The sequence below is a fragment of the Macaca thibetana genome, chromosome 8, assembly GCF_024542745.1.
Source record: "Macaca thibetana thibetana isolate TM-01 chromosome 8, ASM2454274v1, whole genome shotgun sequence".
Classification (NCBI taxonomy): Eukaryota; Metazoa; Chordata; class Mammalia; order Primates; family Cercopithecidae; genus Macaca; species Macaca thibetana.
This window is the reverse complement of record NC_065585.1, coordinates 71312134-71339681: the sequence shown is the minus strand read 5'-3', so window position 1 is coordinate 71339681 and position 27548 is coordinate 71312134. Positions and strand designations below refer to the sequence as shown.

At 36.5% G+C, this 27548-nt stretch overlaps 1 protein-coding gene across 11 annotated transcripts in view; it reads right to left on the bottom strand.

Annotated features, from left to right (window-relative positions):
* Positions 1-27548, bottom strand: part of STAU2 (staufen double-stranded RNA binding protein 2) — a 332823-nt gene that overhangs the window by 71540 nt on the left and 233735 nt on the right. For 7 of the 11 annotated variants that reach the window (XM_050802287.1, XM_050802289.1, XM_050802286.1 and 4 more), the window contains one exon: positions 461-27548. The exons of the other annotated variants lie outside the window; for them this stretch is intronic. In XM_050802287.1, coding sequence (XP_050658244.1) covers positions 27123-27548 — 426 coding nt within the window. In that variant the 3' untranslated portion in view covers positions 461-27122. Of the gene's footprint in view, positions 1-460 lie in introns of those variants that run through there. 11 annotated transcript variants of the gene reach the window in all.

The following is a 27548-nucleotide window of genomic DNA, read 5'->3' as shown; positions in this document are numbered from 1 at the left end:
TCATGAAAACACATTGATAAGAAAATGAATAAGGAAGCCACAGACTAAGAGAAAACATTTGCAAAACGTATGACAAGGGTTTGGATAAGATATATAAAGAACTATAACTTAATAATGAAAAGACAAACAACCTAATTTAAAATGGAGAAAAATTTGAATAAACTCTTCACAAAGAAACATAAATAACCAATAAACACAGGAAAAAGTACTCAATTATTAGACCTTAGGGAGCAACAATTTAAAACCCTAATGAGATACCATTACACAGCCACCTGTATGGCTAAATTTAAAACATCAGTAGCAAATGCTGGCAAGGATGTGCAGCAACTGGAAGTTGCATACATCGTTGGTGGGAGTGTCAAATGGTCTCTTATACAAAACACACACCTACCCTATGACCCAGCAATTCCACCTCTAGAGATTAATGCAAGAGAAAAAAACACATCCACAAAAGCCTTATACAAGAATGCTCACAGCAGCTGTATCCATGATAGTTAAAAAATGGAAACAGTTCAGGCGTCTATCAAAAGGAAAATGAACAAACAAACTGCATTTATGCAAATGAAATACTATTTAGCAAAGAAAGAAACAAATTATGGATACACACAACAGGGCTGAATCTCAAAAACACTTTACTGAGTAAAAGGCGCATTACAGTTCATTTATCTAAGGGCTTGAACAACAATTGCCTTTGACGATCGTGTGGGCTGAGAGTTACTGAAAAGGGACGTGAAGGAACTTATCGTTTTATATCTTGATAGGGGTTTGAGTTGCACAAGCATATGATCAGAACGTGTCAAGTGGTACACTTAAGATTTGTACACTTTGTTGTTTATCTCAAAAGAAAAAAGGAACCATAAGCAAACACTAAACTCACGTTTAAGGACACCCATGCTAAAGTACTCGGGGTGGAGGGAGTATACAGATGTCTGCCTCTTTGAAATCCAATTCAAAAATGAGACAGGTTAATAGAGACCCACTTAAATAGAGGGATGAGGTGAACAAATATAGCAAAATATTAATTATACAATTAAGGTGGTAGGCATGTGGGTATTCACTATAAAATTCTGTCTCTCTTATTCTCTCGGCGTGTGTGTGCATGCATGATTGCAAGTGACTTAGAAACAGCATGTTTAATTTTTCAAAATATCATTTTTCCAAACTGACATTTTAACCTTTATTAATAGACATGTATTTATTTTTGTACTCAATGAAGTTTAACTTCTCCTAAAACAGAGAATAATTCAATAATTTTCAAGTTCATCTATGGCAAATGTCAAAAGAAGATATAAAATAAAACTGGTTCTGCCTGATCAGTTGATCTGAATATCAAAGTTTTCCCCATTTTTAGACAACATGAAAGTACAGTAGTGTTTGTACCACCTTCTATTAAAAATCTAAAACATGGCTCAGAGCAAAGATTCTTTTAAAAATGATCTACAACAACAATAAATTGTAAGCTACTTGTACTGTAATTAGAAATCCCAAAACTTTTATGAAATATTATCTTACATTTTAACGGAAGTTTTGTTAACAAATAACATTTAAAATTTTGTAGATTACTGATTTACATGCATGCAGAAGGAAAAGCAAAATCCTTCCAATTGTGCTGAGCCATTAAAATGGAGATGTACCGTAAGATACTGCAAAGCCCAGAAGGTCATGTGTAATTAAGCACATATTCTCCGGCTTCTTTTATCATATATTCATATTAAAGACTTAAACTGTATTCCATTTATAAATCAATGGATTCTGCTGATAAAGGTGGGAGTTTTAAATTATTATTTGTTGTGTATCATTTCTTTTCATTTTCAATGGAAACAATAAATCTACCTTGTATCGCATTCTGGGACGGTTGGGTGTAATGCAAAAATATCATGCAAGGAAACTGATATATTCAAATTAGAAGTGAGTTGCTCTCTCCAAAATATAAAATTTGGTGACATATAAGGAAATATGCTTATGCTATTCAATAATTGATAGATATTGAGTATTTATAATATTAAGTATATTTAATGTTATACTATATAATAGACCTCAGAAGGATTTCTTCATTTTGCAGGCTGTTACAGTATGCATTTTCCTCTCAGGTATACAAACACTTAGCATCATATATCAAATAAAGTAGAAGTATTCTGCCATTTAATTGGAATTGAGGATTTTTTAATGGTTAAGAAGAAATAGTCAAAATGTTAAAAGAAGTTTATCTTAAGCATTTACATTTTTCTTCTAACAAGTTATTTTTAAAAACATATCAGTTACTTTACTAAATGACTTAATTCTTTATTTAGCACTTTACTGCTAATATAATATCATAGAATCTTCCAGTGTTCAAATACAATGTCAATACAAACTTAAACTTTTTATTAGTTAATTTGCCCACATTTAACTACACGGTCCCTTACTTAAATCATAAACTACTGTAAGGAATGATTCATAAAGCCATATATATATATATGTATAGTTAACACTATTTATTGGATTTATCTAATGAAAAATGTGACTATAAAACAACGATTAAGATATCTAAAAGATTATGTATATAAATGAGTATTGTTTTATGATATTCATCTAGGGAAGCAACAATTGATTCATACAGTTGTAGAATTCCATTTTGGAACTCTCTCTCACAAGACTGTCCACCTCAAGTTTGTATGTTCTCTTTTGTCTCCCCCCACACATATATGTACACATACAAAGCTGCTCTCTTTTATGAACACATTTTGTTTCAGACACAGTATTACTTAGCAGACACCTCCAAATAACTTGCAGTTATTTCTAAAAATCAAAGTCACCTCAAAAATACACAAATTTGCTATCAAAAGAAAGTTTAGAAAATTCCAAGATGTTTCTGAAAGTGGAAACCTAAGTGTATTACTAAAATATGCATACACAGCCTCCCAAGATGCGAAGATGACCACTTTGGAGGAACCAATGCTTACTTAGATGCATATGCTCTGGAATGTGTATGTGTCTGTGTGTTGTAACTGCCACAACTGAAGGAAGTGTGCTACAATGGAAAGAACTGTATCAGGTATCACAAAGACTGGGTCTGAGTATCAGCTCTGCCATTTATAAGTTGTATATGTTTAGATCAATCCCTTTACTTCTTTGGGCTTCAATTTCCTCATCTTTGACATAAAAGTGTTGATCTAGACCAGCACAGTCCAACAGAAATATAATGCAGGCTACATATGTAATTTTTATAGCCACATCCAAAAAGTAAAAAGAAACAGATGAAATTAATTTTAATATTTTTTATTTAACCAACACAGTATACCCAATATATTACCATTTCAACTTTTAATCAATAAAAACTTATTAATGAGATCATTTACATTCTTTTGTTTTTGGTGCTGCCTTTCAAATCCAGTGTGCATTTTATGCTTAGAGCACACATCCCAATTTGGATGAGCCAAATTTCAAATGCTCAGTAGCCACATGTGGCTAATGCTTAACGTATTAGACAGCACAGACCTAGACAGTGGCTAATAGTCCTTTCAGTTTTATAATTTTTATTATTTTATTGTGGAAAATAATATATTAATAAAATTAGCCTCAAATTCAGCACGAGTATATGAAAATCATAGATCAAATGCTTCCATGGAACATCTACTTTCGTCAGGAAAGGTTCATTAATTCTTATCTGGCAGTTTAAAATTCTGGATGATTTTTTTCTAACATTGAACAATCATTAAGAAGCAAAGAACTGGCAATTATCTTCTGAACTCAACCTCACAGAAAGTGGATTACTTCATCTATTAAATTGGCTTAAGTCTATTAAATAATTGCCAAGTCCCCATTTCATATTCTATGATGCAGATTTGGCTTTAATCTGAAGCTTTAGATCTTTATGTAATCATAAGAATTGCAAGACTGGTTTTAAAATGAATAAACATCCAAAATTACTGCTATAGCAGTAAAGCTTATTTAATTTCTGCTTTGTTTCATGGAGTCTAAATTATGAAGATTATTAAAGGGCTTTATTTTAGTGAACCACATTTGTGTAAGCAAATCAATATTCAGTAATAAATATCATTAAAATTCTTGGCAACTTATTATTGGGAAAGGCCATGTTCATTAAAACCGGTGATATAAAAGCTGATACTCAGGTTCTAATTGAGAAAACTGTATAAACTATTAGCTATGAAGTATCCCTCAGTAATAAAGACTGAAGTAGAACCTATTTACATCACAGGACAACTTTTCAAGTTAGCAATTACACTTGCAATAGAACCTCTGCAAGTTATTTATCTCCAGGTAAAATCATACATAATTTCAACTAGCTTATCAGTTTTTATACCAAACTTTACAGAAATTATATAAATGTTCTCCTTGATGTTACTATAGTCTTTTGACCCTTTTCTTTCCCCTCAAATTTGTAAGACTAGTAATAACACACTCGAGTGTTTCTGTATCAGTATAATTACTGTAACAGAATTATTTCTTAAAAAGAAGTGAATAAAACATCTCACATGCTTGTAAATCTCTAAATTTTGTTTTAACAAATACACAGTGAAAGCTGGTAATGATTCAACATATTTATAGGTGGCAACATAATATACTGATCTCTTAATCTCTACACAGGACACATTGTGTTTGTACATTTGCCAGTAAGATAAAAATCATGTCAGTTGAAGTTAACTTTCTACATGATTTATATTATTCTTATTATTATTATTTTTGAGACAGAGTCTCGCACTGTCGCCCAGGCTGGAGTGCAGTGGTGCCATCTGGACTCACTGTAAGCTCCGCCTCCCAGGTTCACGCCATTCTCCTGCCTCAGCCTCCGGAGTTGCTGGGACTACAGGCGCCCGCCACCACGCCCGGCTAATTTTTTGTATTTTTAGTAGAGACAGGGTTTCACCGTGTTAGCCAGGATGGTCTCGATCTCCTGACCTTGTGATCCGCCCACCTCGGCCTCCCAAAGTGCTGGGATTACAGGCGTGAGCCACCGCGCCCGGCCGATTTATATTATTTAATGAACATTTAGCAGAGCCAGCCTGCCACATACTACTACCTTATTTCTGGGGGGAAAAAGGTAAACATTATTGCTATGCTGTAGTCACCTATAATTCCTCCAGGCAATTATCTGTTATATGTCAGAGACCAGTGAAAAAAGTAATAAAGGCAAAGGCAAGGGAACTCTAAACATAGTATGGCCCATGCCTAGCACACTGCCTGGCATTTAGGAGACATTTGGTGTTTGCTGAATGAATGGCCATAGAACATATGTACACAGTACAGTCTACATGTGTGTATACACTGTGGCCTGCATTGATTCCATAGGTAAATAAATGGGACTATACATTTAGTAGGGTATGCATGTTTACTTTTTTTTTTGCTAGAAAATTTTGTGAGTCAAAACTTTTATCCTGGTTCTGAAGTCCTAATCTAACTCTCCCTTGGGGTGACATAAAAACTCAAGTATCTTTCCTGCTTTCATCATTAAGCACTTCATTTATTCATCAAGTATTTGTGTAACTGGCACGATGATAGGCACGGCGCTGACATAAAAAGAAAATCATAAAGACAAACACATAGACTAATAATTATAGTTCTTATTTTGTAAACAAGGGAATTGCTATTTGGGGGGATTAAGAAACTTGCCCAAGGCAACCCAGCAAGTGAGTATATAAACCAAGTGTCAAAGCTGTACCCATATGTTTTTCTACTACCCCATGAGACATAAACACGGAGCAGCTAAGGGAATGGGAGGGTTAATTTTATGTGTTAACTTGGCTGTGCTGTGGTGCCCAGTTGCTTGGTCCAACACTAGTTTAGATGTTCCTGTGAAGATATTTTGCAGATGTGATGAACATATATAATCAGCTGATCAAATAAAGCAGATTACCCTCCATAATGTGGGTGGACCTTATCCAATCAGTGGAAGACCTCAGGAGCAAAAACAGGATTCCCAGAGAAGAAAGAATTCTGCCTTAAGACTGTAACACAGAAATCATGCCTGAGTTCCATCCTACTAGCCTACCTTCAACTCAAGACTGCTGCATTAACTCTGCCTGTTTCCAGCCCACTTACCTGCACTATAGATTTTGGACTTGCCAGCCCTCACAATCATGTGCAACAATTATTTAAAATAAATCAATCTCTCCCCCGACCTACTCTCTCAATACATATATGTCCTGTTAGTTGTTACTCTGGAGAACCCTGACTGACACAGGGTGTCATGGCTAAATATGGAGGTTGAGAGGGCATCAAAATGTGGCCAGTAGTGCAATACTTGGAAGTGGATAGGAATCAAATGGACCCAAGATACCAGGGATAAAGCCTTGGGCACAACAGCATTTAAGGGGCCAGCAGAAGACAAAGAGCCAAAGGAAGAGATAAGTCAGTCATGGCAAAAGAAGGCTTCATAAAGGAGGGAGGCAATCCTGCAGAAAGGGCAAGTAGGAAGTCTGAGTATAGGCCTTTGTATTTGGCAATCAGTAGGACGAGGGTGACTGTGGCCGGGGCAGTTGCAACGGTGACTGGGATGATAACCATCCTGTATTCACTGTATTGTCTACCAGTGAATAAGAGGTGAGAAACTAGAAAAAGGTTGGCAATTGAGGAAAGGAAGAAAATAATAGCTCAAAAAGGACAAAATGGTGGAGATGGAAGACTTTGTTAGAATTAGGGAGACATTTGTAAGTTGAGGGAAAGGTGTCATTGGAGAAGAAGATAAAGATAGATAGCAGCTACTGAGAAAACAAGTCACAGAAGATATCCTTGCATATGGGCTCTAGACTATGGGAGTATGGAATAACTGTAATCAGAAGTGAAATACCTCTGTCAAAGACAAGCAGTGATAGTCAAGAGACTGGCACTCTCATGGATTGAGCTGAAGCTGGGGCTCCATGCCTTTATTTTATTTATCTTACACTTTTTCAGGGAATTAAGAGGTGAGGCCATCACTGAGAATTCTTATTAAATAACATATATGTGTCTAGTACCATATGGGATTCAAAAAAGCATAAGACCCATTCTTTGCCAGTCTATCTGTCAAGCTATTATGGTCCAGTATATATTTAGTCACTAAACAAGCAAAAAGTTTGAACTATTCCTACACAGCAGTCTCTCAGAAGCAATGGAGCATTGGTTCCAGGAACCCACATGGACACCCAAATCCACAGATGCTCAAGTCCTTTATATAAAATGGCATAGTATTTGCATATGATCTATGCACATCTTCCGTATACTTTAAATTACCTCTAGATTACTTATAATACCGAATACAATGCCTACATACCACTTCATTGGTGTGGATTCAACACACTACTTGGCACGTGGCAAATTCAAGTTTTGCTTTTTGAAACTTTGTGAATTTTTTTTCCAATTATTTTTGATCACTGGTTATTTGAATCCACAGATGTTGAGGGCTCACTGTAGTTAAATTATCCCTAGTATTGAGTTACACAGTATTTTGTGGGAAACCTCTAACAAAATATGCTTGTTTCTGCCAGTGATTAGTTAAAAAAATATTGTTGGCCCTGTTTTTCATCATTTGTACACTTTAAAAAAATAGAAGCTTGAAAATGTGATTTCTGCTAGTTATATTTTCAATTATAAAAATAACCATATGCTCTTAGTGGCAATAAGAAGAGACCAGTGTTATATGACCGTGATAAAATTACACAGTATATTTTAATCTTACTCTGTTCAAATGTCTAGAAAACTAAACTTGAGACTAATTATATGATCAATGTCTCCTGTTTTATTATTTTACCTCTGAATATTAAAGTGATTATACAAATAATACGTAATGATATTTTTCCCTTAAAATATAAAGAAATTTGCACAATTTTCTCACATTCTGCTAAACAAGGAGATGAGTGGTTAGAGGCTAAAATCTTTAAGTTCTCCAATGATGCATTAACTAAACCAAAAAGACAACTTTACTCATTTCAAAATGTTTTATTATAACAGCAGTCTTCGAAGGCAAACACAAAAGATTCTACTATGCTTAGATTTTAAAACATAAATAACCAATTTAATGCATCACTAATGATGTACAATAGATGTCTTCTGCAGTACCAATTCAAATAAGAGACTGATGTAATCTGCCAGATACTTCAAAGTAACTAATTTGGTAATAAGAAAATACTTCTTTTGTGCAAACTTTCCTACTAAAAAAAAAAAAAAAAAAAACTGCAGAAACGCTCCCAGTTGAATATTTACTAAATAAAAGTACTGAACCCTCATTAAAATGTGATTTAATAAGAAAAAGAGAACTATGTACTTTAGGCCTTCAAAATTTATCTTGAGTAACATTAGGCTTTTAGATGGAAATACATCTCTAGACAAAGAAAACAGATATTAATGGCAAATTATGATCTATTTTAGAATTGTGTATTTATATACAACATCTTAAAATTTTAAATATTACATTTGTTGCTATTATGTTATACACCCTATATACACACACTCTAGATGCCTTATCTATGAAAGCATACTAGTACATTTCATTTCTCTATAAATCTTCCCCAGTATGTGTAAGTAAAACATTTCCCAGACTCTAAACATCTAAAGGTAAAAGCTTAGGTCAGAGTTTCCTGAGCATATTCTACTATGATGTTAACATGTTTTTCTGGGGAAAGAATCTTAGACTTCTCTTTGCCTTTGTTCTCCTTTACCAATCAGAGAATTCACAATTTTGGCCTTAATGGGGGGGAAAAAAAAGTATAAAATTCAACAAGTATTCCCAAAAGCAAGTTTAATACAATAATTATTCCTTGGCCAAGATATTTGTCAATTGCTGTTTTGGCTCACAAATTCAACCAAAATATAAATGTAAATGAAGATGTTTTCAATTATCTATTGCTTCTTCTCCAGGAGCAGCTAATCCTGAGAAAGTACCTATTATTCCAGAGAGGAAAAAGAAAGCAGGAGTTTCCATTTCTGTTGGCCACTTAGGGGTAGGAGTGTGTACAGAAGTAGGACACAGGCGATGCTTCTTAGGGCTCTTTCTGCTGATATTCAAAAAACCCAGAATCCAAATTACCTAATTTGTGGAAAACATTCTCTTAAAATTGGATTTTTTTATGGCTAATAATTGGGCAGAATTAGCACCCAAGAAGTTACAGTAGGATTGTCCTTTATTACATTGTATTTTAGGAGGTATGTTCCCAATTAAATAAAAAATTATTGATTTGAACCATTTATAATGTTACCAATAGAGCAATATTATGATACCTATTCTACAGAATTGCAGAAGCACCAGAAAAAAATTCCTCAAATGAATTTGTTAACTTATTTCTTACTTCATATAACTGTTGTACGTGTCCTATACCAGTGCATTAGCCGTAATGCTTGCAAATTTTCTTGACTTCCCCTGACCCACTGGATAGAATTCAAATTCGTCATCCTAGTGTCCAAGATGCTTCACTCTCTGACCTGTACCTCACATTCTAACCCTCATTCCCACTAATATCCAAAGATCAACCCTATACCTCAACCAAAAGGTCTGTCAAATAAATGACCTTGTGCCTCCCCACTCAGTGTCTGGGCCCCTACTAGCTCTAGCTAGTAAAAGGCCCGAATGCCTTTTACTAAATGCCTTTTTTCTCTATTGCCTAGTGGGAGCCCTGGTTCATCCTTCAGAGGTCACCTTCTGCATAAAATTATCTTTGTGGAAATCACTCCTGCCCCATCTCTAAAATTCCTTAAGCATTTTGCTTACATATCTCATAGGCCAGTTAGGTGGTGGTGGTGGTGTTTACATTACAGATTTTCTTCTAATTACAATGATTTTTAGGGACAGCATCCATTTTTTTATACACACTTTAAAATCCACATGGGCACATATTGTTACACTGGCTTACATGAGGCAGACATTCAATAAAGGTTTATTGAATGATTAACTTTTATGTTATAATTTTGCATATTGGATTTATTCTTATTTGAACAATCACTGTAGAAACCAGTGGAAAAAACTGTTTATGCCTGCAATCTCCTTTCAAAAGCAAACAATAGAAATGATTAATCTCTTAAGTTATAAATTTGGTTGGAGGTAAGAATAGAGATCAGCCTCATTCATAAAATGAGACAGTAGAAGTCCATAACAAGACTGATGTTGGGAGCTAAGCAAAAGGTCTGAATGACAGGTTCCCTCATAGCTGTGGAAAAGACACGCTGCATTGCACAGTGTACATGGGAGACACCATTTGGCATAAAACACAAATGAATACATAGTACATCAAAGTGCTTTATAATGAAGGTATGCTGAACATATTTTTTTACTACCCTATTGAAGTGGTCAAATTTTAAAGCCTCAAAATCAATGAGGTTTAAAGTAATAGCAGAGCTCATTTCCTGGGATGATACGTGATTCTCTGTTGGGAGTTCTATCATCTACATACATTGAGAAGCCTGGAATGGAAGAATTAATAAAATAGGGTTTCTTTTCATGGAATTGACCTAAACAGTGAATTACTATTTGAAAATTACTTACCTAAAACAAGAACTAAACAGTCAAATGCCTTGACTCTTGTTTAAAATCCAACAGTACTTTTTTTTTGTTTTGTTTTGGGCACATAGGGATACTAAATAAATGTTTGTTGATTTCATTGAATGGATAAATGAATGACTAGCTGCTTTTTACAATTAGAATATTAATCGCATCTCGGCCTTTTGGTTAAGACCAACTGTAAAATTAGAATATTACATAATTAAACAAGCGATGCAATGTTAATATCTGAGCATGTACTTCAGGGGAAGAAAGTGAAAATTTGTCTCTTGGCTGAGATTGAGAAATGTTCCCCTAAATTTCATACTGTTTCTGGCTTTGTAGGACACCACCTCCAGGGAAACTATTTCTCTTTGACAGTCCCAGAGGCCTGACCAACCTTAGGGAGGGAGTCAGTTTCTATTAGAATGAAAGAAATAGTCTGCTGCCCATCAAAGATATCTGGAGACAAAAGGACAAAGTAAAATACATATAAAAAGAAAGAAGAGGGAAATTGCTACTGATGTCAATATTAAAATGAAAGTGGATCATTATTTGGTGACCTTAATAAAGAAAACCTTTGAATAGCACACTTTGAAAAGGCTATTTTGTCTCAGGTCTTTTTTACGCATATCCCAAGACCCATATAGTCAGTAGGACCTCCAGAAACTTTTCGTGTTCATGAAAGCCCAGAGGGTGAAGCAACCTACAGTGATATTAGCTTAAAAATGACTTCTAATAGCTTCCTACTAGCTACTACCAGATACAATAGCTTACTCAAAATGGAACTGATAATTTGGCACCGAGTTCTTCAATACTTGGCATTTCCCAAGGACTCCTGAGACAAAATTATCGATGACCACAGTCATTTTTTCTGAAGTGTTTCATGTGAAAGAAATACTAAGTTGTCACAAAATATTCATATTGCTATCAAAAATCAACACAAGTCATAGATTCATTTTTCCTTCCTTTATTTTATAGACTTTAGGGACTACAGAGACTATACATTTCAAATGTATAGAGTATTTGAATATTTCAAAATGACAGTTTTGGGGACACACCACTTAGGAAGCAGAGACAACACGGGCATGGGAGCCTAGCTGTTAGGTCTCTCTCTGGCAGCTTACTTTTGCCACCTAGTGGGGGAGGCAGTTTCAGAGTCAGGTTTTATGTTTTGTATAAATAAGGTTATCTCCTTTAAGACCTAATGATCAGCTTATTTGAAAAAAAGCAAAAACAAAACAAACTTGTTTTTCCTAGTGAGGATTTTATATAGATTTTAAAAATAATCTTAAATAATTTCTCCAAATTGGTTTATTCTATGGCTATTGGTTTTCTTTCAAGCAGTTAGTATTCAAATTCAGGGTAAAAATAAAACCTTTTTGTACACATCTATAATTTGTAACTATTCAAAAAAAAAAAAAAAGGCCTTTTCCTGGTTTCCAGTTATTTTCTATCCCGTGACTTTGTAGTATCTCACAAGATCTATCTTTTGGCTCATCGTTGTTCTTTCTGCTTACGTGGGGACCAAATCTATATCTTTATCCCTAATTTCTCACTGTGGCTACAATCTTCAGTCTTCAGTTATCTACCGAATCATCTCTGGAAGACATTTAATATGGCAAAAACCTAAGTCATCATCCTCCAAAAGGATCAAAAAATGGGCTTTCCTTTTGAGCCAGTGTGGCAGGCTTAATCAGAGCTAGAGTGCAGCCCAGGGCTAAAAATGGCAAAAGAGATTTTTTTAAGCAAGTAAAAATTAATAAAACAGTTAAGCAAAGGCACAATCAGAAGTCAGGATCAGTTTACTGGGCTGGGCAGAGAAAACACAGTGATCAAGAGAGGGTGGAGCAATAATAGTGAACAGGAATTGAGGTCAGGAACATGGGACATTTGAGGCAGGTCACAAAGTTAAAGCTAAAAAATTGGAAATAAGAAGTAAGAGAGGTTGGACAGAGTACCACAGCTCAAGTTCTGAGGCTTGAGTCCAAGAGGACCCCCTGAGACATGGAAGGTTTGGGCCTAAAACTGCATGGTGACATGTTTTTCCACTCTTTCTTCAAATTATAAAAGCCCCTAGTTCCTTCCTATGGAGAGTCTGCTGAATTTCTTGAAGTTTCTGACCCAAATAAATTATTGCTTATGAAAATTTCCATGATCATGAATGACTTTATAATGGAAGCTTAGAAAGCTACTTCTTAACTGCTTTATTACGGTGTAACTGACATACCATAAGGTTCTTCTGATACGGTTTGTATGTCTGTCCCCTCCAAATCTCATGTTGAAATGTAATCCCTAGTGTTGGAAGTGAGGCCTGGCAGGAAGTAACTAGATCATGGGAGCAGATACTTCATGAACAGTGTAGCACCATCCCCCTGGTGGTAAGTGAGTTCTCACTCATCACATGAGATCTGATTGTTTAAAAGTATCTGGCACCTCCTCCCTCTCTCTCTTGTTCCCATGCCCGCCATGTGACACACCTGCTCCCACTTAGCCTTCCACCAGAATTGTAACCTTTCTAAGGCCTCATCAGAAGCCAAGCAGATGTTGGTGCCACCCTTGCTGTAGAGCCTGCAGAACTATGAGCCAATGAAACCTCTTTTCTTTATAAATTACTCAGCCTCAGATATTTCTTTATAGCAATGCAAGAATGGGCTAACACATGTTCCATTGTGAGTAGTTTTAGTAAATTTAGAGACTTGTGCAAATGTCACCATAATCTAGTCTGAGAACATTTCCATCACCAGAAAAGTTCCCCTGTGCACGTCTGCAGTGAGCCCTTGCTCCTATTCCTAGTCCAAGGCAGCCACTGATCTGCTTTCTGTTTCTGAAGATACAGGCTTGCCTCAGAGACTTTACAGGTGAGGTTCCAGACCACTGCAATAGAGTGAATATTGCACAAAGCAAATCACACAACTTTTTTTGTTTCCCAGTGCATATAAAAGTTATGTTTACCTAGACTGCAGTCTATTAAGTGTGCAATAGCATTATGTCTAAAAAAAGTACATACTTTAATTTTAAAAAGTTTATTGGAAAAAAATGCTAACAATCATCTGAGTCTTCAGAGTTGTAATCTCTTCACTGGTGGAGGGTCTTGTATCAGTGTGGATGGCTGCTGACTGATCAGGGTAGTGGTTGCTGAAGACTGGGGTGGCTATGGTTAAGTTCTTAAAATAAGACAACCATAAAATTTGCTGCATGGACTAACTCTTCCTTTCACAAAAAATTTCTCTATAGTACGCAATGCTGTTTGATAACATTTTACCCACAGTAGAAATGTCTTTAAAAATCAGAATCTATCCTCTCAAACCCTGCTGCTGTTTTATAAACTAAGTTTGTATACTATTCTAAATCCTTTTTGTCATTTTAACACATTCATGGTATCTTCACCAGGAGTAGATTCCGTATGAAGAAACTACTTGAAGAAACTACTTGCTTTGCTTATCCATAAGAAGTTCAAGTTTCATGAGATTGCAGTAATTCAGTGCTATCTTCAGGTTCCATTTTTAATTCTGCTTCTCTTCCTATTTCTACCACATCAGTAGTTACTTCCCCCACTGAAGCCTTGAGCCCCCTCAGTCACTCATGGCGGTTGGAATCAACTTCTTCCAAATCCCTGCTAATGTTGATATGTTGACCTCCTCCCATGAACCACAAATGTATCTTAATGGCATACAGAATGGTGCATCCTTTCCAGAAGGCTTCCAATTTACTTTGTGTAAATCCATCAGAGGAATCACTATCTATGGAAGCCATAGTGTTACAAAATGCTTTTTTTTTTTTTTTTTTTTTGACACAGAGTCTTGCTGTGTCACCCAGGCTGGAGTGCAATGGTGCGATCTCAGCTCACTGCAAGCTCCGCCTCCCGGGTTCACGCCATTCTCCTGCCTCAGCCTCCCGAGTTGCTGGGACTACAGGCACCCGCCACCACGCCCAGCTAATTTTTTGTATTTTTAGTAGAGATGGGGTTTCACTGTGTTAGCCAGGATGGTCTCGATCTCCTAACCTCGTGATCCGCCCACCACGGCCTCCCAAAGTGCTGGGATTACAGGCTTGAGCCACCGTGCCCGGCCACAAAATGCATTTCTTAAATAATAAGACTTGAAAGTCAAAATTATTCCTTACCCATGGGCTGCAGAATGAATGCTGTATTAGCAGGCATGAAAACAACATTCATCTCCTTGTACATCTCTATCATGGCTCTTGCATGACCAGGTATACTGTCAATGAGCAGACATCTTTTGAAAGAAGCCCTTTTTTTCTGAGCGTATGGTCTCAACAGTGGGCTTAAAATACCCAGCAAACCGTGCTGTAAACAGATGAGCTGTCATTCAGGCTTTGCTGTGCTATTTCTCGAGCACAGGCAGGGCAGATTTAGCTTAATTCTTAAAGGCCCTAGGATTTTCAGGATGGGAAATGAGCACTGGTTTCAACTTGAAGTCATCAGGTGCATTCACCCCTAACGAGAGTCAGCCTGTCCTTTGAGGCTTTGAATTCAAGCATTGACTTCTCCTTTCTAGCTATGAAAATCCCAGATGGCATCTTCTTCCAAAAGAAGGTTGTTTTGCCTCCACTGAAAACCTGTTTAGTGTAACTACCTTCTTCAATGATCTTAGCTAGATCTTCTAGATAACTTGCTGCAGCTTCTACCTCAGCATTTGCTGCTTCACCTTACACTTTTATGTTATGGAGATGGCTTCTTTTCTTAAACCTCATGAACCAATTTCTGCTAGCTTCTTTCTTCTCTTCTGCAGATTTTTCAACTCCCTCAGTCTTCATGGAATTGAAGAGAGTTTGGGTCTTGCTCTGGATTAGGCTTTGGCTTAAGAGAATGCTGTGGCTGGTTTGATCTTCTGTCCAGACCACTTGAACTTTCTCCACATCAGCCATAAGGCTGTTTTGCTTTCTTATCATTTGTGTATTCACTGGAGTAGCACTTTTAATTTCCTTCAAGAGCTTTTCTTCTGCACCCACAACTTGGCTATTTGGTGCAAGAGGCCTAGCTTTTGGCCTCTCTCAGCTTATGACATGCCTTCCTCACTAAGCTTAATCATTTCTAGCTGTTGATTTAAAGCAAGCAATATGAAACTCTTTCAGTTGAACACTTATAGGCTGTTGTAGGGTTATTAATTGGTCTCATTTCAATATTGTTGTGTCTCAGGGAATAGGGAGGCGTGAGGAGAGGGAGAGAGATGGGGGAATGGGTGGTCAGTGGAGCAGTGAGAACACATAAAATATTTATAAAGTTCACCATCTTATATGGGCATGATTCGTGGCACCCTAAAACAATTACAATAGTAACATCAAAGATCACTGATCACAGATCACCATAACAGATACAATACTCATTAAAAAGTTTGAAATAGTTCAAGAATTACCAAAACATGACACAGAGACATGAAGTGAGCACATCTTGTTGGAAAAATGGTGCCAATATACACTCGACACAGGGTTGTCACAAACCTTCAACTGGTAAACAATGCACTGCCTACAAAGTACAATAAAACGAGCTATGCCTGTAATTTACCTTTTCTGGAAATTTCATATATATGTAATCATACAATATGTGGTCTCATGTCTGTGTTTCCTATAGCATGTTTTTGAAGTTCATCCACGTTGTAATATAGATGTAGTTCAAAATAGTGCAGTAGTTCCTTTTCATTGCTGAATAATATTCCATTATATGGATAAATGACATTTTGGTTACCCACTAACCAGCTGGTGGACATTTGAATTGTTTCCAGTTTTTGACTACTATGAATAATGCTGCTACTATTATTTATATACAAGTCTGCCTGTAAACATATGTTTATTTTTCCTAGGTAGATACTTCGAGTGAAATTGCTGGATCATGTGGTAAATTTACGTTTAATTTTTTAAAGAAACTGCCAAACTATTTTCCAGAATGGCTGTACATTCCTATCAGCAACCTATAAGCTTCCTATATAAAGTTTCTCCATATCATCACCAACATTTATTATAGTCTCTTTGAGTACAGTCATCTTAATGGGGTATGAAATGGTATGTTATTGTGATTTCACTTTGCATTTCCCTGATGGCTAATGACATTCAGCATCTTCTCAGGTGCTTATTAGCCAACTGTATATTTTCTTTGGGTGAACTGTCTATTCATATCATCTATTCATTTTAATTGGGTTGTCTTCTAATTACTGAGATATAGGAGCTCTTTATATAAATGAAATACAATTCATTAATCAAATATATAATTTGTAAATACTTTCCTCTAATCTGTGGTGTTTATTTTTAAATATTTTATTTAAAATTTTTAAAAGCAGAGAGTCAGAAAACACCAGTGGCTGCCAGGGGTGGCGAAGAGAGTAACTGCGAGGGGGTAGAGGGAAATATTTTGGGTGATGCAGCTGTTTTATGTATTGATTATATAACTATGCATTTGTCAAAATTCACAGACTAGATATTAAAAAGGGTGATTACTGGGTATAAATCATAACTTTTGTTTTTTAAGAGAAAGATACTAAAAAGAAAGGAGCCAAACATTTTCCTTATGTGAAAAAAAAATAGGGTTTATGGTTTTCTCTGGTAGATAGTAAAAACAATTACTGGGGAATTAAAGAACAGTAAGATGAGAGATATCTTCAATATACAACGGGTAAAAAAAATTAAGAACAATATGCTGATGCAGAGGAAATTTCTTTTTTGTATTTGAGTTGATAATTTGACTTGGAATTTTTCTCTTGGAATAAAACTGTTAGAAATGCTTATTTTTAAAATTTTCACAAAATTCTCAGGTAGTAAGCAAAGCATTAGAACAATAGAGGGCTCTACAACTAGTTCTATACAGCATTTTGGTGTAAAAATATGCGTAAGTCTTTAATAGGAAAGTAGATTTCTTTTTCTTTTTCTTTCTTTTTTATTTTTTTGAGACAGAGTTTCGCTCTTGTTGCCCAGACTGGAGAGCAATGGCATGATCTCGGCTCATGGCAACCTCCGCCTCCCAGGTTCAAGCGATTCTCCTGCCACAGCCTCCTGAATAGCTGGGATTACAGGCATGCACTACCACGCCTGGCTAATTTTGTATTTTTTTAAATAGAGATGGGGTTTCTCCAGGTTGGTCAGGCTGGTCTCGAACTCCCAGCCTCAGGTGATCCGCCCACCTCAGCCTCCCAAAGTGCTGGGATTATAGGTGTAAGCCACCACGCCCAGCTGGAAAGTGTATTTCCTTACAGTAAAAAAATAATAATAATTGGACAAATAGTCAAATTTGTACAAATAGTACAATTTAAATGTAACACACTACCTATAAACTATGTATTTAGCTAAAACTAAATATAGTTGTTTACAAGAACTAATTTCAAAATATACATATATGAATGTATGGATGTATTAGTCCGTTCTCACACTGCTAATAAAGACACACCCGAGACTGGGTAATTTATAAAGGAAACAGGTTTAACTGGCTCACAGTTCAGCATGATTGGGGAGGCCCCAGGAAACTTACAACCATGGCGGAAGGGGAAGCAAACACATGCTTCTTCACATAGCAGCACCAAGGAGAAGAATGAGTGCCCAGTGAAGGGGGAAGCCCCTAATAAATCCATTAGATCTCCTGAGAACTCACTCACATCATGAGAACAGGATGGGGGAAACTGTCCCCATGATTCAGTTATCTCCACCTGGTCCCTCCCACAACATGTGGGGATTATAGGAACTACAATTAAAGATGAGGTTTTGGTGCCAAGCCATATCAATGGATTTACACAACTGATATTTAGAAGCTCTTCAAATCTATTTGTAAATTTAAGAGTTAATTAGAATCATCCCTGCCTTGCAGTTTGGAGCTGCAGCAGGTCAACTGGCAGTGCCTGCCTAGGTGGGCAACGTTCTTGGTGACCACTGAATGTAGTGTGGGCTCATCAAAGAGAGGCTGCTCTCTGGGTTCCTTCCTCTTTGGCTACTTATGGTGTCGGTGCATGAGATACTCTATCTCATCTTTGAAGGGAAACAACCTACTGGACATCTGAAGAAGTGAGGAGACTAAATATGCAGTGTTGTGCTTACTTCTAAGCAATGGAGCTAATCCAGAAGTGTCCACACCAGGGTGATAAAGCACTTCTCTTTTGGTTTAGTGTTCACCCTCATCATCATCACTTTCACCGTCATAGTCATTCTACCCCTCCTCCTCATCTTCATCTTCCCTCCTTTTCTCTTTAAGAACTTTCAGGTATTTACTAGTGAAAACCTTCTTTGGCAATAATATACCTTCAAGAAACTGAAAAATTTCTGATTTCTCTGCTGTATTTGCTAATTTACTGTTAGTGCTTTCTTTTTTCCACTGCCATGACTGTAGGAATAGGTGGTTAGAGACTTAACAAAGAATTGTGTGGCCTTGACCAGGAGCACCTCCAGGTTGATGCACAACACTGTGGGGGAGCTCTTCATGATGACCGGATGTGGGACAGAGACAGCAAGAGGAACTGCTGCTCCCTGCACTTGTCTTTACCCACAACCACGTCCCCCACTTTTCCGACCCTTCCATGTGGGTGGCAGCTGGTGCCCCACCAAGAGAGGGCTCTCAATTTTCATATTCTTAATAATGTTGTTAATGTACAAAAGTTTTAAATTTTGGTAAAGTCCGATTTAGCAATTTCTTCTTTTATGGATCATGATTTTGGTGTCGTATCTAAGAACTCTTCACCTAACCCAAGATCATGAACATTTCTCCTATGGTTCTTTGAGAAGTTTTACAGTTCTGGGTTTTACATTTAAGTTTATTACCTATTTTGAGTTAATTTTTGCACATGGTATGAGGTAAGGCTCCAAATTCATCTTTTTCATATGAGTATTTTATTTTCCCAGTACCCTCTGTTGAAAATATTATTCTTTCCTGATTAAATTTCCTTGGCACTTTTATTGAAAATTGATCAAAAAAATATAAAAGTTCATTTCTGGACTCTCAATTCTGTTTCATTGATCTACATGTCTATCCTTAATGCCGCTAAGTAGAGTACTGTAGTTTCACAGTAAAACTTAAAATTCAGTAGTGTAAATATTTCAATTGTGTTCTTCCTTTTCAAAACTGTTTTAGCGATTCTGGTCTCTTTGCATTTCCATATACACTTTAGGATCAGCTTGTCAATTTCTATTCCCAAAAGCCTGCTGGGATTTTGATAGGGATTGTATTAAATCTATAGGTCAATTTAAGAGAAAGTGCCAACTTAACACTAAGGGTTCATCTAATCCATGAACATTGAATACCTCTCATTTGTTTTAGATCTTTAATTTCTTTTAGATCTTTAATTTCTTTTAGCAATGTTTTATAGTCTTCCATGTGCAAGTCTTGCACCTCTGTGTTTAAACTGATTCTTAAGCATTTTTTTTTTTTTTTGATGCTATTGTGAATGAAATGGTCTTAATTTCATTTTTGGATTTTTTTCCCAGTATATACAAATACAACAAATTTTTGTATATTCATCTGTAAATTATATCCTGTCTGTAACTGAACTTGTTTATTAGTTCTAATAGGGGGTGTGTGTGTGTATGTGTGTGGGGGGTGGGTATTTCTCGGATTTTCTACATACAGGATCATATCATCTGGAAATAAAGAACATTTTGCTTCTTCCTTCCAAAACTACCTGCTGAAGTAGCTTGAAGTCCATGGGTGTGAGTTCTTCTGCCATCTTCAATCTGTTATTGAGTTACTCTAGTGATAATTTTTCATTTCGGTCAGTGTACTTTTCAACTCCAGAATTTCCATTTGACTTTTTAAATAATTTATCCTGAGATTCTTTATTTGTTGAGCCATTGTTGTTATACTTTCCTTTAATCCTGGTTTTCTTTAATTCCTCGAATATATTTTAGCTGCTTTGAAGTATCTGTCTGCATAGTGCATCCGAGCCCACTCAGAAACACTCAGTTTCCACTTCCACTCATTGCTTTTTCCCCCTAAGTATTGGCCACCCTTTTCTTTATTTAAATACCTTGTAATTTTTTAAGCTTGAATTTTAAGTACAATATTGTACTAACTCTGGATTTTTATGTTCTTCCCTCAGGATTGTTGTTCTTGCTGTGGTTTTCTTTATTAACTTGCCTAAACTAAATCTGTGGAATCCATCTCCTTCAGAATGCATGGCTGTTTGTCTCTACTTAATTTTTTAGAACTTATTTTTGTTTTTATTTTTAAGCCTGATTTCTTAGGGGTCACTCCCATGTCTGCAGAGCTTAGTGGTCAGCCAGTAATTAGTCAGTGGTTATGCTCAAATACCCTAAGCTAGTAAAGCTTTTATCCTCTGCCCATGGGTCTGTGGCTGGGTTGGGGGAGCCCATTAAAAACTCAAGCAGTTTTCAAGTCTGCCCTGGCATTTACTTTTTGCCACGCCTTTTTGCATCTTCTCTGCATATGTGCAGATTTCACAGTCATCTAGGGTGTATAGGTAGCTTGAGTCCTCTCTGATATCTCCTGCTTGTGTTTGAAGTGTTTCAGTTAGTTTATCAAGGCTCCCTATCACTGTGCCATTTTCCCAAATCTCCCTGATAAATTTCTGGCTAGTCTGCTGATATACTGTTGGCCCCAACTAAGAATGTAACCTCAGGCTCACTGAGTAGCTAGCTAGCCTCTGTTTCTTACCAAGATGTCTACTGTTACTCATAATGTTGGTGGGCACAGGGCTTTCACGTTCCATTTCATATCAAGGAAGGGCACTCCATCAGTGAAGCTGATGGTTTTCATGGCCTTCTTTACCCTTGTAGAACTATTGTGCTGAGTCTGCAGATGGGGGATGGGAGCACCCCCAGGCAGAAACACCACAAAATCGTAATTAACTTACTTGGAGCACTATAATTTGTCTATGAATAAATGCTTCTCAATTTGTTGAGTGTCTTTTATCAATTTCCAGAGTCCTAAAGTTGCTGTTTTTGACAATTTTGTCTAGCTCTATTGTTGTTTTTTGGAAAGGGAATTTGTTCAGTTCTCACTCTGTTCTTTGGGTAGTCTACCTTTAGAACTATCAAGAGCTTTTTTTCACTCTTTCATACTCAGCTGGTCATCAAGGCCTGCTGATTTTTTCTCTGCAATGTCTCTTTGGGAGAGATGCTGCTTTCCTTGCCATTTTCAGAGTCACACCCATCAAGGTGATCAGTATCCATTCCTAAATTCCTATGATAGAAGCCTTCCTCCTCATCACACTCAGTTCTGCATCTGGCTGCTAGATTGATCTTACAGACACCGGCATAATCACATCCCTTGTTCCTGAATGAAGAATGGTTCTTTGTTGCAAAGAACATAAATTTCATACTGCTCAGCCTACCTTTCAAGAATGTATTCACCTGCCTTGATCTCATGTACAATCATTTATGTCTGGAGCTCCCACCAAGTTGAATTTTTCTATCCCCACATATTCTTTGTCAACTTCCATTTTTCTACCTTTTCTCATGCTGTTTCCCCTATGTGGAATGTCCTTATAATCTGCCTTTCAATTTTTGGTCCATTAACTCCTAAAAGAAGCTTAACCAGATTAATTCTTCTGTTTTTGATCATGCCTATACTCCATAGCTCTTCAGTGTGTATATGTAGATTCAATATGTAGATTTTTAAAACATTTCTGGCACAAAATTATATTGGTTTCAATTGGTCCTCAATTGTTTTCTGTATATGTTTTATTTCTTCTTTTTTTTTCCTTTTTAAGGATTTATTTTTAAGAACAGTTTTAGATTCACAGCAAAATTGAGTACAAGTTACAGAGACTTCTCATATAACCCTTGTCTCCAACTTTTAATTATATTCAATTTAAGACTTTCTTTATTTACAAAATAGAAGATACTTCTTAGCATCTAGTACAGTGGTGGACATGCAGCTGGTGGTTAAAACATGACTGTTGAATGAATAAAATGTTTCTTGATCTTCAATGAAAATTCTAAAAAATCTTTGAAAATGAACAATTTTGGATTTTTTTTCCTGAAGACCTTAACCCTTATATATACTTCTGAAAGCAGCAGTAGTATTAAAAATATTTAATAGTGTGCCATGAAAACTGAAAATAAAACTGGACAAGAAAACAGAGTTCTGAAAACTGCTGGGCCAAATAACAACCTATTAGTTCCTAGACCATGGGGAAGTCCCAGAGGTCCTGGACATGAGGCCATGATGGCAGAGAGTGAAGAATGAGATAGCAGCTACTTGCCATGTGGAATGGAAGTATTTAAACATTTTAACAATTGGCACAGCAGTATCAGGGGACAGCCTGAATGGCAGTTCTACCAGCAAGTAGACTGATACTCTCTGGATTTCATAATGGCTATAGAATATCTATAAAGTGGAATTCTGTCAACCTTCAGCAGTTTTGGATTTGGAGAGAAATATGAGAATAAGTCCCTGAAATGTGAAGTGCAGACAAGAACAGTCAGAAGCCAGAGTCAAGGATCAGTTAAACAGTACAAGATCATAGAGTACAAAAGTACCATAGGCAAGACAAACCAACAGTGGAGACCCTAGGTAAGTAACCAGAAGACAGAGTTCAAATTAAGTAGGTGGAACAAGTCAAACAGATAGTAAGGAAATTATAGGTGAGAATCCCAGCAAACAGTTGTCTAGGAAGCAGAAATGCATGGATAAGGAGACTCTGACCTCAAGGCAACCTTCTCCCTGTGCTGAAAAAATTTCTCTTTTTTTTTTTTTTGAGATAGGGTCTCACTCTGTTGCCCAGGCTGGAGTGCAGTGGTGGCTCACTGCAACCTCCACCTTCCAGGTCTTCAGCATATCTGTCTTTTAGAGTAAGAAATTTACGTGTGGGTCTAAATAGGGCACTTCTTTTTTTTTTGGAAACAGGGTCTCGCTCTGTCACCCAGGTTGGAGTGCAGTGATGTGATCATGACTCACTGAAGCCTCAAACTCCCAGGCTCAAAGGATCCTCCCACCTCAGCCTCCTGAGTAGCTGGGACTGTACACACACACCACCATGCCCAACTAATTTTTTTGGTGTTTTCTGTAGAGATGGGGTTTTGCCATGTTGCCCAGGTTAGTTGCGAACTACTGGGCTCAAGCAATCTGCCCGCCTTGGCCTCCCAAAGTGCTGGGGTTACAGGCACAAGCCACCACGCCTGACCTAGAGCAATGACTCTTCTTACCAAACAGTAGAAACCCTGACCTAGGTTTGCTGGTAGCATTATCACTGTTTCATCTGTGAAGGGTAACAGAAGACTTTTTTTTATCACTACTTTGCCCTTAAAATTTAATTTCACATATGTTAAATATTTGGAGGTTTAAAAATACCTTCAAACTTCTTCCATCAGAGGATGCAAAAGAGAAGCCAATTAACTAAAGGGTATTTAAAAAAATATGTAATCTAAAAAGGCATTCAGTGCCAACGTAGAAACAAAGAGAGCAGGCCAAATAACTATTAGCAATGAAAGAATAATATTGAAAATTTTGAAAAATAACCAGTAACTGATTTGTCTAAAAAGGAATTTTGGACATGGGGAGAGGCATGACTTAATTGAAGGTGTATTGCTAAGGGAGAGAAGGTTACCGCTTTTCAGTTTTAAATAGTGTAATAAATCATACACAACACCATAATTTAAGTTTATGAGGAAGGTAATACTCTTTAGGTTGTAAAAGTGACCTCCAGTGGGCAATAATGCTCTCAAATCCGTGGCCTAGGGAACTATATTCCATTGATCGTCACTTTAAAAAAGTCTATATAGGCAACAGTTTTCCACTATAACTTTCACATCTATTTAGCCAATTATATACATATGGTATTTATTGGTTTAATAATGTATCTGGTTTGATTCATTAGTAGTGAACTGTTAACAGAAAGGTTTTTAGAATATTTCCCCAAAGATCTTCAAATCAACATCAAACATAGAGGCATACAGAATAGTAGGAATAGTAAATTCCTACCTCAATATTTTTAATTTAGAGGGGACACTAAGAATTAGAATACTGAATTTAAAATGAAGAAACTCGCAGGCATGATGGCTCATGCCTGTAATCTCATCACTTTGGGAGCTTGAGGTGGAAGGATCAATTGAGCGCAGGAGTTCAAGACCAGATTGGGTAACTAAGAAAAGAAAAGAGAAGGAAAAAAAAAGAAAAGAAATGAGCTTACTAGGTGTGCTGGCGTGTGCCTGTAGTCCCAGCAACTCAGGAGGCTGAAGTGGCAGGATTGCTTGTACTCAGGAGTTTGAGGTTACAGTGAACTATGATTGTGCCACTTGCACTCCACTCTGGGCAACAGAGTGAGTTCTTGTCTCAATAAATAAATAAATAAATAAATAAATAAAATTAAAATTAAAATGAAGGAACTACTGATAAGGAGCATATATGCAGGTCCAAAACTGAACAAAACTTACTAGAAAATCTAGAAAACACTTTGGGTTCTATTTATAATTTATCTCCTATGAGATCATGAACATAAAATTATCTCCAGAGATAACCTATTATGAAACACCAAGCTACAGATAAACTGAGGCACAGATTAAATAACCACATTTTTAGTCTTTTTTAGTGTGAAAAGTTAGGTTTTTTAAATTCTAAAATTTCACACTTTTTGCCGATTAAAGTAGCTGTTATTCATCATTTCAGGGAAAAAAAAAAGTGGAAGAAGGAAAGAAGTAAGTTCGTGGGTTTTGACTCTAGTCCAAAATTATTTTATAGCTCAAATTAATAAGTCACTTGTGTGCACAATATCATTGGATATATGCAACCTCTCAGAAATGTGGTCATGCTGTTCTAAGCATATATGAAATTATAAGTCAGTTACAAAATACACAATATTCAATCTTCCCACTAGCTTCCCCTATAACTCACTGTTGGTTCTGGAAACTGCTTATACATCTGAAATGAAAAAAGTGAAAGATCACTATGGAAATAGCAGAATATTCTTTATTATTTAAAAAAAAAAGTTCAGCTCAGAAGTGTTTCTAAATGGAATTTCAGCAAGGAGAGAAAGGTAACCTTTGCCATAGGCAAACATTCTTTTAACGCTCTGATAAATACTGATGAAGAGAGACTTATTTATTACTCCTTCAGAAAATAAAATTGGTTTCCACTGTTGAGTAAATAAATTCACAATTCACAGTCAAATCTAATTGTGCTATAAAATGGGCATTATTGCCAGAAAACTGGCTTCTTTCCAAAAGAGAATAGACTCTGAATAACCGTGTTTAAGGCAATATTTGATACAAAATTCAGAAGGTGAATGCTTAAGGCTTCTTCCTTCTAATCCTAGGATTGAACTGGCAAACTTTTCCTGTAAAAAGAGACAGTAAATATTTTAGGACTTGCAGGCAATAAGGTCTCTGTCATAACTACTCATATCTGTCGTCATAGTGTGAAAGTGGCCATAGGCAATACCAAAATAATGGTTGTGGTTGTGTCCTAGTAAAGCTGTATTTAGAGGCACTAAAATTCAGATTCCATATAATTTTCACATGTCATGAAATATTATTTTTCTTGTGATATTTTTCAGTCATTTCAAAATGTAAAAGCCATTCTTAGTTCAGGTCGTGGGCTGAATCTGACTCACAGGCCATAGTTTACTGACTCTTGTTTTCATCCAGAGTCTATCTATTTTTAGTCTATTATTTAGATAGAATAATATCTATCCTGTGGTGAGAAGCTCCTGGTGACTTTTCCTGCTGTAATTTTTTTTGAAGATATGATTAAATTCCTTAACTATAAAATACAATCTGTGTAAAAGGAAAATTGTGTATAATAAAGTTAAATGTTGTCAGAAGACATTTTAGTTCTAAAATCAAGGGACAAGTTTCAGAGGGAGGACACATTTTGAAATAAAAAAAAAAATCAACAAATACAAAAGCACTTTACCAAAGCAAACATTAAAGTTGATATTCCTTTGTCATACACCTGTCTTAGCACTCTAATTCATAAAAAGTAAACAAAAATCAAGTTATATTTTGAATTTTGGCAGCTCCAGGACCTCCTGGAACTTGCCAGCGGCAGTGATTAGACCCAATCTTTCCACACCCCACAGCACTCAGCGCTGCTGACGTACAGAGCAAGCAAAGCCGCTGAAGTTCAAAACCTGCACTGAATCTATTTCAAACAAAGAATGCCAGGACCCACTGCAGTGACCCCTAGGATGATGACATGGAATCTCTTATTATGCAATGTCACTTAAGTATATCTTTCATATTAATAAAAAACTTTGTCTTGGTAAATTCTTGCTCAAACTTATGATGTCTCTTTAGATTCTGAGGAATGCAGTCATGAATGACATTATTCAGTGAATAGTGACTTGTACACTACATTGCTAGAATAAGGAGGCTGCCCCTGGTACTTGAAGAAAGTAATTTAGGACACCATGAAAAATGTACTCATATGCATAATAGGTTAGAACAATGAAAAGTTATAAACAGAGAAAAGAACTAATGGAGATATATGATGGATTCCTAAGGCCAATTACATGTATTTAGAGTACGTGAATACACCAAAATCAAGCTCTGGGATTCTTTCACAAAAAAATGTCCTTATAGGGCCACCACTGGAAAAAGCTTACTAGGCCATACATTCTATTTCTCTCACTAATTTTAAATGAATTCTACCAAATCTAAGTCATTCTGATTTTCTTAGAAATTCAATTACTCCCATCCTATAAGCATATATCAAGTGCCTCTTAAGTGCAAGAGCAGAAACACTGAGAATACTGAGGTAAGTAAGACTCTGTCCTGGACCTCAAGGAGATCACTGCCCAGTGGGGTAGATCAACATGAAGAGATCTTGAGAGACAGTCTGATAAGCGTAACAATGGGATAATGTACAATGTATAGACACAGCACAAAGGAAGCATAGGTTTAACTCTCTCTTGGTTTTGGGAAGGCCTATTGACTGGAGTGACATCTTGGTTGAATCTAACAGAACAATTAAAATTCCCCTATGAGCAAGGAGAGAATGGGCCAGGCAGAGGGAACACACACGCAAAGGTACAGATAATAAGAGCATGAAATGTGGTAACTCAGGACTGCTAGAGCATAAAGCGTGGGTATAAGTTAAGTACAGGGTGAATGGTAAAAGATGAGATTGGAGACACAGGCAAAGAACCAAATCACAATCTCTTGAGATTTCATCCTGTAGACTTGCGCCTCCAACACCCATGTGGCTACCGAGCAC